The 16,466-nt window shown below is 33.5% G+C and overlaps 2 protein-coding genes and 1 pseudogene across 2 annotated transcripts; 1 reads left to right on the forward strand and 2 right to left on the reverse strand.

Annotated features, from left to right (window-relative positions):
• The first annotated feature begins 725 nt into the window (after positions 1-725).
• Positions 726-1,789, forward strand: LOC114758964 (rust resistance kinase Lr10-like; annotated as a pseudogene).
• A 4,013-nt stretch (positions 1,790-5,802) lies between these two features.
• On the reverse strand, positions 5,803-6,863 carry LOC114758947 (PR5-like receptor kinase). Its single transcript, XM_028948048.1, has one exon. It carries the CDS (start codon positions 6,806-6,808, stop codon positions 5,900-5,902), a length of 909 nt encoding a protein of 302 aa, XP_028803881.1. The 5' UTR covers positions 6,809-6,863; the 3' UTR covers positions 5,803-5,899.
• A 9,127-nt stretch (positions 6,864-15,990) lies between these two features.
• LOC114758951 (probable inactive dual specificity protein phosphatase-like At4g18593) lies at positions 15,991-16,466 on the reverse strand. Its single transcript, XM_028948053.1, has 2 exons — positions 16,190-16,466; positions 15,991-16,091 (listed from the first exon to the last, which is right to left on the reverse strand). The coding sequence occupies exons 1-2, from the start codon at positions 16,413-16,415 to the stop codon at positions 15,991-15,993; spliced, it is 327 nt and encodes a 108-aa protein (XP_028803886.1). The 5' UTR covers positions 16,416-16,466.

Consider the following 16,466-nt stretch of genomic DNA (forward strand, 5'->3'; position numbering starts at 1 on the left):
TTCAAACAAATTCTTATATTAAGGAGCGGAGGTAGTACAGTGATTTTTCTTTACACAGCAATATTTTTAATGTGGGATTCGATACGTAGAAAACTTTTTGGCTAAAAACAATGTAGCATACTATTTCCACGTTGGATACTTCGACTTTTAATACATATTCAAACAAAATCATGGCAAAATAGTAAAACCATAAAGTTAATATATGTTCACCGTGCACATGTCACAGTATTAGATGTACTTTGTTTTTCTGCACCAAAAATAATTATACAAAGAGCAAAATGACAGCAAACAAAGTTCGATACATGGCTCAAACCAGATTGCAGTAAGTGTGAAGAAGATGGAGGGCAGTGTGAACTGACAGAAAACAAAGTTGAAAGTGAACCTGAATGTTTCCAAAACCCTCATACAGCTATAATTTTTTCCCTCCAATTATAATACCTGCATAGACAGAGCATGAAATCTATGTATATGTGAAGCTAATATAAAGTTTGTTTTAGCAGGTCCATCAAAAAAACTAGTACTAAATGGTAAGGATTCTTCAGCCAACAGTTCATCATTTCACATATAAATTGAAGATAAAAGTTCCCAAATCAATTTAATACATATTGTATATGCCGCTGTATTTGCAGGTGAAATCTTAGGCCCGTTTCTGCTCATATTTGTTGGGTTTGTTGCTTATTGGGTCTATGCAGCTAGCCTAGAGAGGCAGGGTTACAAAAAAAATTAGACAGTTTTTGGAGGATTACAAAGCGCTTAGGCCTGCTAGATACACCTATGCAGATATAAAGAGGATCACTAATCAGTTCAAGGATGAACTTGGACAAGGAGCTTACGGAACTGTCTTTAAAGGGAAGCTATCTAATGAAATTCAGGTGGCTGTGAAACACTTCTACTGGGAATGGACAAAATTTCATCAATGAAATGGAGACCATGTGTCAAATTCACCATGTCAATGTGGCTCGCTTTGTTGGCTACTGTGCAGATGGATTCAAACGAACTTTGGTTTATGAATTTTTACCCAATGGTTCATTGCAGAAATTCATCGCTTCAGCTGATAGAAAGGATCTTTTCCTGGGTTGGGGAAAGCTTCAAGATATCGCTCTTGGCATAGCCAAAGGAATTGAGTATCTTCATGAAGATTGTGACAAACGGATCCTCCACTTTGATATCAAACCTCACAACATTCTGTTAGACGACAAATTCACTCCAAAAATATCTGATTGACCAAACTCTGTTCCAAGGATCAAAGCATTGTGTCAATGACAAAAGCTAGGGGCACTTTAGGCTATATTTCACCGGATATATTTTCTCGGAACTTTCGCAATGTGTCTCATAACTCAGATGTTTACAGCTATGGAATGTTACTACTTGAAATGGTTGGAGGATGGAAAATCACAGACGTCACAGAAGAAAATGACGAGTGTTACTACTTGAAATGGTTGGAGGAAGGAAAATCACAGATGTCACAGAAGAAAATGACGAGCAAGTTTACTACCCACAATGGATTTATAATCTTCTAGAGAACAATGAAGACATACAAATCCATATAGAAGGAGAGGAGGATACTAAAATTGCAAGGGAGCCATCCATTATTGGACTTTTGTGTATTCAGTGGCACCCAGCAAACCGTCCAACCATGAAAAATGTGGTCCAAATGTTGGAAGGGGATGATGAAAAGCTAATCATGCCTCCTAATCCTTTTGGTTCTTCACATGCAATTAGAACAAGAGCTGTTAATGGAGTACGGCGAGTGCAACCAGAGTTATCTGCCATTTCAGAAATAGAGTGAAGTTGAGATGGTTATAATGAGCTGTGTTAGATATAAATTTGCGTTTAGGTTGGTAGTCTTTCCTCCTTGTAGTATAAAGTTCCAAAATAGGATCATAGATAGTTATCCATGAAAAAAATTCTACAGTTATAAGTTCTACGTTTTCGCCAGTGGGTATAAACAACTTTAAAAAATTGTTGTCCAGTATTTCCTAAGTACATGGTTCACTAAAGCTCTATATCACAATCTAAATTCTTTTAAAGAATTATATTCGCGAACTGATTTTTTGAAGCTTGGACTATCTATGTTGAGGAACTCAAATTATGTCAAATATAACCGAAATTCTTCATGAAGTGTACAACTACAAAGAAAGCTTAATATTTTAAATCTCTACAGAAAGGATCGCTGATGTGGGAGACAATGGTAAGAGTAACACAATAAAAATAGAAATGAGATTCACTTTTACTTTTTTATGAATTTGTATTAGAATTTTACAGTAAAGAATTTTAAAAAAAATAGAGTCAATGGAACTTTGTGTGTGCAGTGGCCAATAAAAAATCCATTTTTTGAAGTCTACATGGACTTTATGAGAGTTTTATTGTAAAAAACTTTTAAGAAAGAATATAGTTGCTTTTCAACTTTTGAAAATTTGCCTAATTCAATTCTATATAATATATATAAAGCTTGACTAGGACAGATTTTGAGTGGCTGCCAGTCAGTCATTGATGATTAAAGATATTATTAGTAACAGTTGACTTGGAGTCAATGCCTTGTGCAATTCCACTCCCATCACCCATTAATAAATGCCGCGAGAATTTTCAACGAAGATGAAGAACATGTTTTGCTTCATTCTAGAACTATATATATAATTAAAGGAATATAAATTAAATAGAAACAAAAAATTGAATTTATATAATCCAATAAATATTAATTACAAGAAAACTATATTTGCAATGGTTTCTAGGAAAAATTGGTGAGAAGTAAAATATTTATCACCAAAGGTATTTGAAATTTATTTAAAGATATAGGTGCAACTCATTACAACTCTTTCAATAAGTACTAAAAGAAATACGTATTGCATATAGCTGAAGAAAAATTACAGTCATATGTTGAAGATGAGTTATGCCTACTGAATTCAAGCCATCTATATATCATATAAATCAAAATCCATGGCAAGCCGAGCCATTTACAAATCCTGAACGGCTCTGCTCTATTTTTACTGTTCTATGAACAGTAATGGCTCTATGAACAGTGCAGCTCGTATGTGGCTTTGTTTCTTTTTTTTTTGAGCGGGAAGTCCTCAGTTTTAAATTTTGAAATTCCTTTTTCATCATCCCTTATCTCTGTATCAGTCTTTCTTTCTTTTTTTAAGTTTGGTTTTCTTCTCATATGCTCCTCTCTGCTTCCAACGCTTTTTCTGTCACTCTTCATCTCCCTCTGCCTCATTGCGCTCGTCGTTGTCATAGGAAACCTCATCAATCTAACTTAGACGAAGGAAACAGAGTACTCTAATATTCTCTGTATTAGTACCCAGCTTGGAAATGAGGCGATTGACATGGCTTATTACCAAAAGGTTTGTATCTGATAACTCCCTTCTTCTGGTTTTTTTCCCCTCAGTTTTCGTTTTGATTTATTTTCCAGGCACATTCTCCCTTCTCCTTTGTTTCTATCACTCTCATCTATAAATTTTAATTTCTTCTATTCTTAACGCTCTAGATTTTTGTTGAAATCAACAACGGGGATGGGCAACAAGGAGCATGAACACAGGCAGGTGAAGGGGATTTAGAGGGAGAAATCTAGGTGCTGGAATCCAAAATCGAGCTAGTGGTAATAAACTTTCAGTCCAAAATACATAGCTGAGTGTTGAATTGGAGATGGAAGGTTTGCAGCCACAGGTATGCGGATCTCTAAGGTGGGGTAAGATATGCTAATCTTATATATTTAAAGCATTTGTTGCATCACAGACAATCTGCACACAAATTAGTTTTTTCTTCGCAATTGGAATTTATAGATTGCCACAATTTATGGGTTTTTCATTTTACAGTTTCATGTCCATTTTCATTGTTTGTATGGCTCTCTAAACACAAGCCAATCAAGTATGGTGGTTCAGAGTTTTAAAAATGAATTTATGTTAACGGAGTCATGTCTTTCTCCTTTTAAAAATGGTAAAATCCATATTTTATCTGATTACGTATTATGGTTGTTCATTATCTTATTTGTATATTTGTTTGTTTACTTTTTAGTTATTTAAGTGAGTCACAGCTTGAGATTGCTGTGAAAAGCATACCTTTATCCAGAATGCATGCAGCACCTAATTTATCCATTCCGAAGTTACAAAATAATTGTAATATGTGCTTGATTTATGTGGCTTTTTTTTTTGTAACGTTTTATTTTATAATTATTTCTGGGAAACTGATTGATACATTAAATCATCAGTTCCTTGAGTGATAGTGCTGTTTCTTTTATTGTTGCTATTCTACGCTTTGCAATTATGTTACACACTTTAATGAATTATCCATTTAATTGTCATATATGCAGTTGCTGGTGTTTGTTGTTTTTGTCCCTGTTATTGCTGCTGTGCTACGTTTTTTTTAATATGGCTTGGTTTTTGTAATTTATTTATGCTATGGATGGGTTTTAGGATGAAGGATAATAATAGAAGCGAAAAGAGTAATCTTGCATGTATGGTCATGTGTTCCAAGACTTTTTTCCCGAGAAGATCTGTTAATAGATATATGCTATGGATGGGTTTTAGGATGAAGGATAATAAGAATCATGGTATGACAATTTTCCCTTCATTTGTTAAATAAGTCACAAGTTCACGTTTGTAATTTCTATTAATAGCAAGATTCAATATTTATTGGATGGAGCGAGATATTTTATCATACTTATAGTTGTTATATGCAACTGGATCTGTGCTTAGCTCATTTTGGGGTGCGACAAGGGTGTTATTTGATGATGATCTTAAGTTGCTGTTGTACTTGCACACCACGACTGCTGCCGCATGTATGTAATGTACCTCCATAATATTTTTCTTATTTTGTTTTTCTGTGGCATTTGGATCCCCCTCTATTCAAATCATTAAGTAATGTTCTGCAAAGTTCATGGCAATGTAACTAGCGGCATATGCTTTAAAAGAGTTGCTCTAATCTCATTTTGATATGATGTCCCCACATTGAGTGATGTTTAATGGACGATAGCAGTCATTGATTGACATTCTTGTGGCCCGTGCATCGCACGGGGGATTTTGCTAGTTTTAATCAAAATCTTCTCAAATAAGTAACTTTTCAGCAAATTTTGCTTGCTTCTATTTAATTTCTCATTTTTATTAAAATGAAATATATATATTATACTTCTGAAATTTGTTTAGTCAGATTATACTATTCTACATGTTGTCGGCAAGAATTGATGTTTCGGTAGCGATTGATTGGATGGAACCATAAGAAGATGGAAATTAATTTTTTTTTTAAAAAGCCAAATTATATTGACTCCAGGTCAACCACAATTGATGTGCTTGAATTCATTATTGGCGACAAACCTTCAAAGTGATAAGAAAGATGGACCAAGCAGTTTCTAGGAAAGAGTGACAGTGATTATATATGGGAAACGCCACCATATTACCACCACAAAAAAAGGTATAATACTCTGCCATGACTATAAAATCTAATTTGTAGCATTGTAATACAAACTAGATTTTTTAATTAGGATGGGAAGTAATATTAAATTTGAAACTTAGATTTATCTTTCCTAACTCATTTTTTTTCCTGCAAATCTACTGGATTCCTCATATCATCATGCAAGTTGTATAAACTATGAATTAGAGTTCCGCCAAACAGCAAATTCTTTTTTAAAAATGCATAACTGCAGAGAAAACTTGTTAATTTAAATTTCCATATACTGAAGAAATATAGCTATGTCATAAAAGAGCATGTAAAAACGTGGCAACATAAAAATTTCATTATTTACTAGGATAACAACCTTCTTCCAACAATAACCTACATATAGTCCAGTAAATCAGAATACTTCAGAAAACATTGAAAATACTAACCATAATGCTAGTTTTACTTATTTGCAAGTAGTTTAATCGGAACACAAGTTGTCAGTAGTAGCAATATTTTCTCCTAAAATCTCTCACCAAGTTACATAAATTTGGGGAGGAAGAGCCTCTTGAAGCTCCATTTCTCCCTCAAGCATCTCTAACACATTCTTCATCGAAGGTCGATCATTAGGATACATCTGTATGCAATGTGAAGCTATTATGATCATCTTTTTCGCAATTCCTCTTTCCTCATCTGAGATATTGCTCCCCTCTATTGATTCCTCAAATTGATCATAAACCCATTTTGCAAAATAGGTCTGCCAGGAATGCTCAATGACATTCGAGTTCTTCTTTCTGCCGGCCATTTCCATTAGTAGCATCCCAAAACTATAAACATCGGCTTTGTGTGATATTCCTCCAATGTTCTTGTACAAGAATTCAGGAGCCATGTATCCAAATGTTCCTCTTGCATTTGTCAGAGACACAATACTATTATCTAATGGGTACAACTTAGCCAATCTGAAATCCGAAATCTTTGGATTAAAATTTTCATCAAGAAGGATATTGTGAGGTTTGATATCAAAGTGTAGAATTTGCATATCACATCCTCGATGTAAATACTCAATTCCTCGAGCAATCCCAAGAGAAATGTTAAACATTTTCTCGTAATTGATGGGCGTGTTGCTTTGTCTCTCCAAGAAGATGTACTTGTCAAGTGATCCATTAGGCATAAATTCATAAACAAGAGCTCGTTTACTTCTTTCGGTGCAGAATCCAATCAGCTGCACCACATTGACATGATGAATCCTGCCAATAGTGGCAACTTCGCTTATGAAATCTTGTGCATTATTGGCTTTGGACTTCGCCAGTAACTTGATGGCTACATCGCGATTGCTTCGAAGCTTACCTTTATACACATAGCCATAGCCTCCTTCACCTAACTTGTGTTTGAAGCCGTTGGTCATTTTCTTGATCTCTGAGTAAGAGTACTTGATGGGCATCAGGTTACTATTATTTCGGAGGAAGTCCTCGACATTGTCATCATAACATTGATGCCTTCTTCTCCATCGAAGAATCAAGAATATTAAAACAAAAGGTGTACCCAATACAAATTTAGCTGCAGACCAGTAAATCACTGTGCACAAGATTTCAAAAGTAATCAGCATTAAATCAATTCTTCCTATGAAATATAGACTTACATATATATGGTCATATGTATATGTTTAACACATGGAATATAACCAGGCTGAATGTTTGTGTGAAAAGCAGTTTTTCATAGTATGGCCTGTATATTTTCAGTTCTTACATGTATCATGATAGTTTGGTACTTGAAGCTATGCTCTAATCTTACATGAATTCCTCAATGAAGACAGTTCCAGTGAGTAGAGAATAGCCAAAATATCTAACGGATGGTTTTATTTATGCAACTGTTATTGGTTTTGGGATGAAAATAACACGTCTAATTAATAAATTTAATGAAGTGTGAGAAATGAAATTGTAGAAACACGAAAAAGGAAAAAAAAAAAAAAAACAAACAAACTTGCTTCACTCACCTATAAGGATCGCCCTCAAAATAGTAAAAACTGCGTTGTAAAAATTCAAAACAGAAGTTTCGATTAGATCATCATGAAAATAATTGGTTCCAATATTTTCTTTTGTTCTCAAGAATACCGTGATATATAACTAACTGCAAAAGTTCACCTGAAAAATCTGCAAGATTAAGTGGACGGTGACAAAGAACCATATTAGTGGCATTTTCAAACCTGCAGTTAGGTTGCCCTCCATCCCACACTCCACAACGATCAGCAATCCATTTGATGTGAATCTCCTTTACCTCTTCCCTCTGAACTTTTGGATATGAGCAATTCTCATTACATCTCATTGGCGCCTATGGCAAAACCTTCACCGACATATCTATTTTGCACGACTCTTCCACATCAGATACACTTGGATCCCCGGTCAGCACATAAGAATAACGAGTTTTTGGTGCTTCACTGGAACAAGGCGCCACAATTTCAGCATACGAAGGATAGTGAACTGGATTTTGGCAGCTGACAAACACTAATCTGCCCACATGATAATGGTATTTTTTGTTGCTTGGTTTCCTTTCTTTGGCTTTGAAACTGTGGTTGAAGAAGTTGCTGTATGTGAGAGAATGACGAGAGATCGAGTAGCAATTGTTGATGTCAAGTCCAGAGGTAATGGATTGGAGATTTGTGGAGTTAGTGGCATAAACGGCCTGCACCAAGCGCCTTCCATAGTTTACAGACAACACACTTCTGTTGTTCTCGCAGCTTACTGTGTAGCTGGGATCGTAGCAGTCGCCGTATTTATAATATGTATTTGTGGGGATATTGAACACATGGCCGCAGGATTCACTAAATGATGATTCCTTAAAGAAAACAATATTAGTATAACGATAGAATGTAAGTACAAAGGCGGCAAGGAAGATGATTATGAAGGTTTCTTTTAACATTATGAATGATCAGAGAAGGAAGAAACAAGCTACTTTCCAAGCGGACGCAATGGATCCACACAAGCTCAGACCAGATAGAGAAGATTTTTTTTTAATATTATTTATAAGACAGCTTATTTAATTTTTAACATGAATATATATAAAAAATTTTATGGTCTACATTTATTGTACTCCCTCCATTCCTTTTTATAAGAGACAATTAACCAAATTATGTTGTTCAAAATGTTAATTAAAATGAGTTGAAGAAAATAAATGAGTAAAAAAATGTAATTTTTTTTGCCAAAAATACCCTCATTTATGTAGAAGCGGTATAATGTGCAGGAAATGCAATGATATGAGTAATATGAGTAATTAAATGGAGGTAAAATGAAAATCAACTAACAAAATTTGAAATAACATCAAGTGTCTCTTATAAAAAAGAATATGATATACTTTATAATTGTCTCTTATAATAAGGAATAGAGGGAATAATATGGATAGTTATTTTTTCAAAAAATCTATATATATCAAATATGAGTAAAATTGGAAAATTGTTACTCCTCTGATCCTATTTATAAGTCACTTTTAACTTGTTTTACACGGATTAAGGAAAACCTTAAACTACATTAACTTTTATATAAAATTTAACAACTTTTTAAATTTATGCCTATTTAATATACATTATATCTCATATAAACAAAGTCAATGCGCAATAATAAATTAAAAATAAAATTGTACATATATATAAAAATTTTCTCTCACTGCCTTATAAATAAGACTAAACAATGTCTTCTTTCTATGTCCTATAAATAGGACCAGAGAATGATATTTTAAAGGAGAATTAATATAATTTAAGGTTTTTTTTAGTTTATGTAAAACATACTAGAAATATCTTATCAATAGGAAATTTATAAGTAGGTTGAATCCAAGTTTTGAAAATTTGTCCAATTTAATGCAGTATCCAAGTGGCCTGACCCGACTTATAGGCAACTTGTGAGCCATTCTGCGCCGTTGATAATTAAAGAAATCGATAACGGTTGACTCGTAGTCAATGCCTTAACACGGTCCTCCAGTCCACTCCCACCAGCACCACCCATTTATGACATGACGATTTTCAATTCATTCCAGCTCCATAAAATGTATAGATTAAATCGAAACAAATACCTAAATTGAATTAATTGGAGTTAAAAAATTATTAAATACTACTCCCTCCTGTATTTCCAAATTTTTGAATTGATCTGATCATTTTTATATAATCCTGTTTAGAGGTTTTCTAAACATTAAATACATTTTTATCAATTTATCACTAATTTATTAGATTATTTTTTTCATATATTTTCTTTCATCTTTTTTAACTAATTATCTCTCTCACTTGACCCCGTATAAATAAGGCATATTTAGAAGAAAAAATGTAACAGACTTCTTATACCACACAATTTGGTTAATTCCAGTCTTATTAAAAAACGAAGGTTAAACAAACTAAATTCGTAATTATTTCAATTCATGAACGCGTTTCTTAAATCTACATAAATGAAAAATGTTATATTTCTTTAATGATTGTAAGTCCCCTTAAAAATTTACACAACGGACTCGCAATGTATGGAAAATGTACATGAAAATGGGTAATAAGCTAACATATAAGCACCAAATAATAACTTGACATAAATAAATAAATAAAGTTAAAATTAGTTTTTTATTGTGAAATATAGAACTTATTCTCAATAAGAATTATAAGTTAAAAAAGTTCGAATAACTGTTGATGTTTTATAATTAGTTAGAATCTTGGGCGAAAACCATTAATACTTTTAACAGAAAACTTGTTATATTATGAAATATGTTGTAGTAATTATAATAATTTGTTATATTATGAAATATGTTGCAGTCATTATAATGAGGGAAAATGACTAAAAATAAAGTTGAAAATTACTAAATCACAAATCAGGTTTAGTAACAATTAATACTTTATTTGACATGGATAATACTGAATTTACAAATAACAATAACTTTTTTGTTGACATTTTTTATTTGACATTTAATAATTTTTAGTTTTTTGTTGTTGTTATTTTCCCTTATAATAAGCATCTGGCAAAAAAAGAAGTCACTATGATAAGGAACCGATAACATTGAACGAACTTTGAACATTCTGCCAAAAACAAAAATTGACACTACTACATAAAAGACTTTTTACGGCTATTAAAAAGGTGTTTTAATGACTGTTTTAGGAACAACGTCTATATTTATCGATAAAAGAATTAGAGGACTTCATGATGGTTACAAAACTGCAATATAAAATAACTTTTCACGGCAGTTGTTAGTTAAAAACCACCATGAAAAAGTCCTCTATAACTATACTTTTTGAAAGATTTTTTATGACATTTATTTTTATTAGTCGTTGTGAAAAATCTATTTCGAGAAACCCATAACCTTCCCAAGTTGAATCACTCAATCCATGAGAGAGGGAGAGAGCTAGCAAGATGAGGGAGAATATGTAGAAGGAATAGCATTTATTTTTCTTAATTTTGTAATCTTTGCCATTTTTCATAAATAACCTTACAGTTTTAATTAAAAAAAAACACAGTACTTACATCAAATTTTTTATATTTATTATGTTACGTCATTTAACCACATATGGTCATGTGTCCTATTTTTTAAAAATATATAAATATTTAAATTGTTAAATTTTTAATTTACTAGAAGCAATATCTAGAAGAGAAAATGACAAATAAAGACTCCCAATATGTAAAATTACGATTTAAGACCCTCAATTTACAAAATATCAAATAAAAACCCGATCCCATATTATAAATACAAAATTTTGGTGTAATGCTTAAAATGTTTCTCGATCAAATCACAACTTGGTGCGTGTTTAACAATGTTTTTAGTGGTGATATCTCTTCCCCAAGGCGAAACTTTTGCCGCTTCTACAAGTTTCTCTAAAAGCTCTTTGTATCGTGTTTTACATGTGGAAACAACAGCATGAACTTCCTTGGCCAACTCGCTAGTTCCAATTTCAGCTTGATTCAATTCAGCTACCAGAACTAAAACAGCAACTACCACTGGAAGTGGGGCTTACGTCCGGTACTCAAAAACCACTTCATTGCACTGTAACAAAAATATCCCCTGCTTGCGAATTCTGTCTACTTTGCCTGTGTCAATTCTAGCAAAAGATGGTGAAATCTTAAGGACCCTTTCCAATGAATGCACGATATCAAACTCTGGAAAATCTGATTTTTTTTCAAATCCATAAAATCAATAACTCGTTTAATCATCCTACCCAATTCATAAACATCACATCCAGCTGCCCATGCCACTTCAGCCACAGACATTGGGCGATTATCCTTTCGCATCACTATATACACACATGTGCCAATTAAAACCTGAAACCAATCACCTTGCCCAAATTCGCCCTCTGTGATGGTAGAAATCATCGCTTTAATATCACTCATTTTTGAAGATATACCTAATCTAGAAGTTAATTCATCTATCAAACTTTGGGCTTGAAAGAATTTCCTTTGTAACTATATATAGTACCTGCACCAGAAGTTCCAACACGGATGAATGTTCCTTGTGGGCCATTGATGCCACCAATATGGGCTTCAAAATGATCATATTCTTGAACAACACCACACAAGGAGCATATCAAATCCCCGGACACATCATCCCTAACAAGAGAAGTTTTCCTGCAGTTGTTGCAGGAACGTGTGCCTGCCATAGTGTACCACAAATTTCAAAAGGGGAATTGTTTTCAAACGTGTTGCTTCCAAGGAACTGTTCGGTGAGTGAAGTCAAGTTCTAACTGGAGAGAGGATACTGAACAAGCAGGGAAGCTACACTTTTTTACGCAAGACTCCACGTAATTCACTGGGAGACTAGCATGGAGATAGCAGCACTGCATTTAGTCAAACAAATAATAGGTTAATAGAGTAATATGATTCAAAAACATTACATTCATGTTAATCTTCTTATGAAATTTGCTTAGCTCATCCATAACTAGATGAACAAACTTATTTACAGAATTATAGAACAGCATTCCATAAGATCTAAAATCCTATGTGTAAAATCATAAATCTTAGTTATGCATATAGAACGAGAACCCTAAACATACTGCACACATACTAGAAAAAAATAAATTTTTTCTAAGTAGAAGATTTACTTAAAAATTCTGCGTTTATCAGGTAATTTATCATATCCTCCCACCAACCCCACCCCAAAAAATAAGAAATCTATTATTAGTGTTGAATTTTTAAGGGGTCATTGCTTCCGTCTCACTGATGGTTGTTAGTTTGCTCAATTGCTGGTGGATTAAATTGCCATGATCTCTAATTTAACTTCAAGTTCCACTTGGAATCATGGGGGGAACTTTCATGATTGCCTTGATTCACATAGAATTGTGTCATTTCTTAAATATCCAGTTGCTTATGTTCCTACCTATTCTTTGGTATTGAAGCTTCTGCAATTTAGGAGGCGTTGTTCTCCTTAATTTTAGAGTTGGATCTCTGTTTAAACAAGTATAATCCAGCTTTATCTTATCTGTAGTTTCAGCAACATAGTTTTCCCTTCCTTTTTTTAGTCTGCTCAGCTTTATGCTTGGTTAAAAGACGTTTTCATTGCTCAAGCAACATCAATTGAAAATTCATTTGAAAACAACAATGGTAATTAAGTTGGTAACTGACAGTGAAGCTAGCTAGTTAGGCATGCCTAAGGTAATGCATATTTCCATTCATTTTGAAAGTCTTAAGTCTCAACACCTCATTGCAATTGCTTCTTCCAAGATGCTCGAAGAGCCTCAAACGATAACATGAAAGAGGTGGTCAAGTCATGATAAAGATGCCCAATTCATGTACAGACTTATGACATGATAAATGTTTACTCTATTTGGAATCAAGTCTAATTTGGCTTTAGGACTTCTTTACCGCGGTCATTGTCTTGCAATCTCCCAAACCTAACCTGAATTTAGTTGAAAGGGCCTGGGAGAAATTGTTTAACGTTGTGTTTTACAAGGCTTTAAAAACTCAACCACATACAAACACTTAGTATTATTGTGCTGCCAGCATAGGAACAGAAAATTTTATAGGACATGTAGTCATTATGACAAATGCCAAGTCTAGAAGGGTAGTTTTGAGTGCTATCAGAAATTGAAAGCAAAATCCATCGATGTGACTAAAAAGGAAAAAAAGAAATCATTAAAGATTAGGCTTAAATATATAATTAGCCTTTATTTCACCATTACAAGAGTTCTATTTAATGAATTCACCTCCTCCTGCTGTCAACATGCATGAAACAGAAAGCTTTCCAAAGTCACTTTTAACACAGTAAGAAATAACAATGCTTCAACAATCGAGTATTATTACAAGACTTTTCAATGTGATTCTGAATTTCAAAAAAGGTTCTTCAATTACCATATACCAGAAATAGTCCACTCTACTACCTAATAGTCCCGTCCAGCAGCTGAATATTTACTGTTGAAAATTGAAATAAGCGTATACAGAGTGCGTTTAACTAATCTTCTCACGAACACACAAGCACTAGGATTAGTCAGTACCCAATTTAAAACACAAACACATTCAATATTCAACAAAAATCATAAAGTGAATTTAAAATCGGAGTCTGGAGAGAAGACGAACCTAAAGCCAAAGCCCGAAAGCACACAAACTCTCGAAGAACGAAGTAGATGGCTAACTGGGAGAGGCGAGGACGCGGGGCACCGAACTCAGGTTGAGATCTGATACGTTCGACGGCGAGAATCTGGAGCCATAAGAAGGACGCAAACAACGAGAGGCAGAGATGCAGATACAGCCGCCAACGACGTCGACCGTCCAGAGGCAGAGGCGCAGAGATCGGTAGAACGTGGAAGTCGAACTTCGCAGGAGCGAAATTACAGAACAGGGTATTGAGTCTCATACAGAATGGGAATGAAGATCAAAGAAGGGGGATGAAGAAGAAGTCGAGGATAGAAGATGAAGATTGAAATAGGGGAATATATTCATTGAAGAAGGAAGAGAGGCGACACCCTTATCTGTGAAAATCGATTCTTGTCTTGAGATGAGCCGTTGTCCCCCTTCGCCGATCCCAGGGCCATTCTTCATCACTTCATAATTTAATTTGTCAATTACTACGCATGGTCTTTAATATAAAATCTTGTTTGATTTTTATTTTGATCCTAATTATAAGACTCCAATCCATTTTATATCTCATATTTATACATTTTTTTCCAAGATAGTCCCTCTAATAATTGTAGTCCTAGCCAATATAGTTAATTAGTAAAGATATTTTAGGAAAGACAACACTTATTTATTACAAATAACTAACTTAACTTCTTTTTTTAATCTCCTCAAATTAGTCAACTGGGTCTTATAATTAGGACCGGAGGTAGTACTTCAAAGATTATAGTGTTTTTTTTTGAAAATTTGATGTTTTATTTTTATATACTCACCCGGTCCTAAATATAAAACCCCTTTTATAGTACAAAAAGGGTTTTATATTTAGAATCGGAGGAGTACATTATTACATATTTATGTAAAATTATTTTTATCTAATTATTATATTAGTAGTCTGACTAAATAGTCTAACCTATCTAATCATTTGAATCATGACCCGCTGATCTTTTCGATTCGATGTTCCGCTCGGTTTTTAAAACATTACTTGTAACGGAATATGATATGTGTGTGAGATGGAAAATTTGTTAAGAATTTCATGATATTTTTCAAAATCTTTCAAAACAAAACACAAATTATCTTTTCAAAAATATCCCTATTTAGTTGGGGGCATACTTTAAAAAGACAATTTTTTAGATTTTGGTCTTTTCTTTTTTTTGCAATTCCTTATTATAGTTACAAATTTAATTTTAAAATCATGAAATTAAAAGTTACATTTCAAATTAGTTTGATTTCAAATTTTTAATCAGTAGACATATACGTGTATGTTTCATTATTTTCTTACTTTTGCATAATATGCTGTAGACCTGCGGTAAAAACTTAAGATTAAACCAAAGTTCATATTTTAGAGGAAAATGAATGATTTTAATAAAATTCAAGGGTGTAAATGTGATTTGGACGGACTCTTGAAGCATTTGGAGTGGCTGATAGAAGAAAATATTTCTGCAAGTATTTATACTTTTTTTTTAATTTAATGCATATGCTTTTTTTTTTCTCTTTTTTATTAAATTATTTAATTTTGCTTTGTTGGAACCGTTAAGTTTTATAACTTTGTTATGTACTAACAATACCAATAAAGCAAGATTGAATGATTTAATAAAACAAGGAAAAAAAAACATAGGTATCAAATTGAATATTGAAGGAAAACAGAAGCATCTGCAAAATGGTTTTCTCAAGGTTGATAAATACAACAAAAGACATAGAATTCATGAATAATAAGCATGCCGATTCACCCAAAAAAAAAAAAAAAGAAGGCATGTCGGGAAACTTATGCTATATTTTAAAATAAAGTAGTAATAACAACTATTGAATGTTTAATGTACATTTCAACTGTTCAAAAAAATGTGCACTAACTTCTTTCTATCATGGTGGTGCAGGAGACCAACTCTGTACAAAACTCCATATTCTAAAACTCCCATAATCTATAAGGAAAAGCTCCTTACTAATGTTTAGGTATTGCCACTATCAAGTTTTTCCAACCCTCAGGTGTGGATTATGGGGAAGCAGAGAAGTGATTGAGTCATATATAGCACTCATCTAAACGGCATTTATGCCGCTGAAATGCAGGACTCACTCATGCTCCACAGCTACACTGCATACCTGCCCAGTTGAAGTAACCCAAATGAGCATTGCATCCCAAACAGAAAAGTTTTTCCTCTACATGGCCCTCATTAACTGCCAAGCGAAGCAATATTCATATAGGGTTAGTGTGAAGAATGAAGAGAAAAATCTTACGGCAACTGGATAATATATTGATTGAAATTTACAAAAACCTGTTTGCATCCACTTCATGGGTTCAGCAAATACTGAGGTACAATCCACTGGTTGCTTATCTGTGTTCTCATTTCTCTTCTTCCATTTGAAACTTGCTTCTCCTTTTCCCCGCTCATGGGAAACAATATTCTCATCTGAAGCTACAATTCTTCGGCATTTCTTGCACCGGTAAATAAGGTGAGCCTTTTCTGTGGTCTTCGACTCAGAGCTAACAGTTCCAGCCATTTGGATTCACTGATCAACGATGTAAATGTTTAATATTCTGCAAGTTTAAAA

Source organism: Neltuma alba, unplaced genomic scaffold (assembly GCF_004799145.2).
Source record: "Neltuma alba isolate B1F8T4 unplaced genomic scaffold, ASM479914v2 tig00010776_pilon, whole genome shotgun sequence".
Classification (NCBI taxonomy): Eukaryota; Viridiplantae; Streptophyta; class Magnoliopsida; order Fabales; family Fabaceae; genus Neltuma; species Neltuma alba.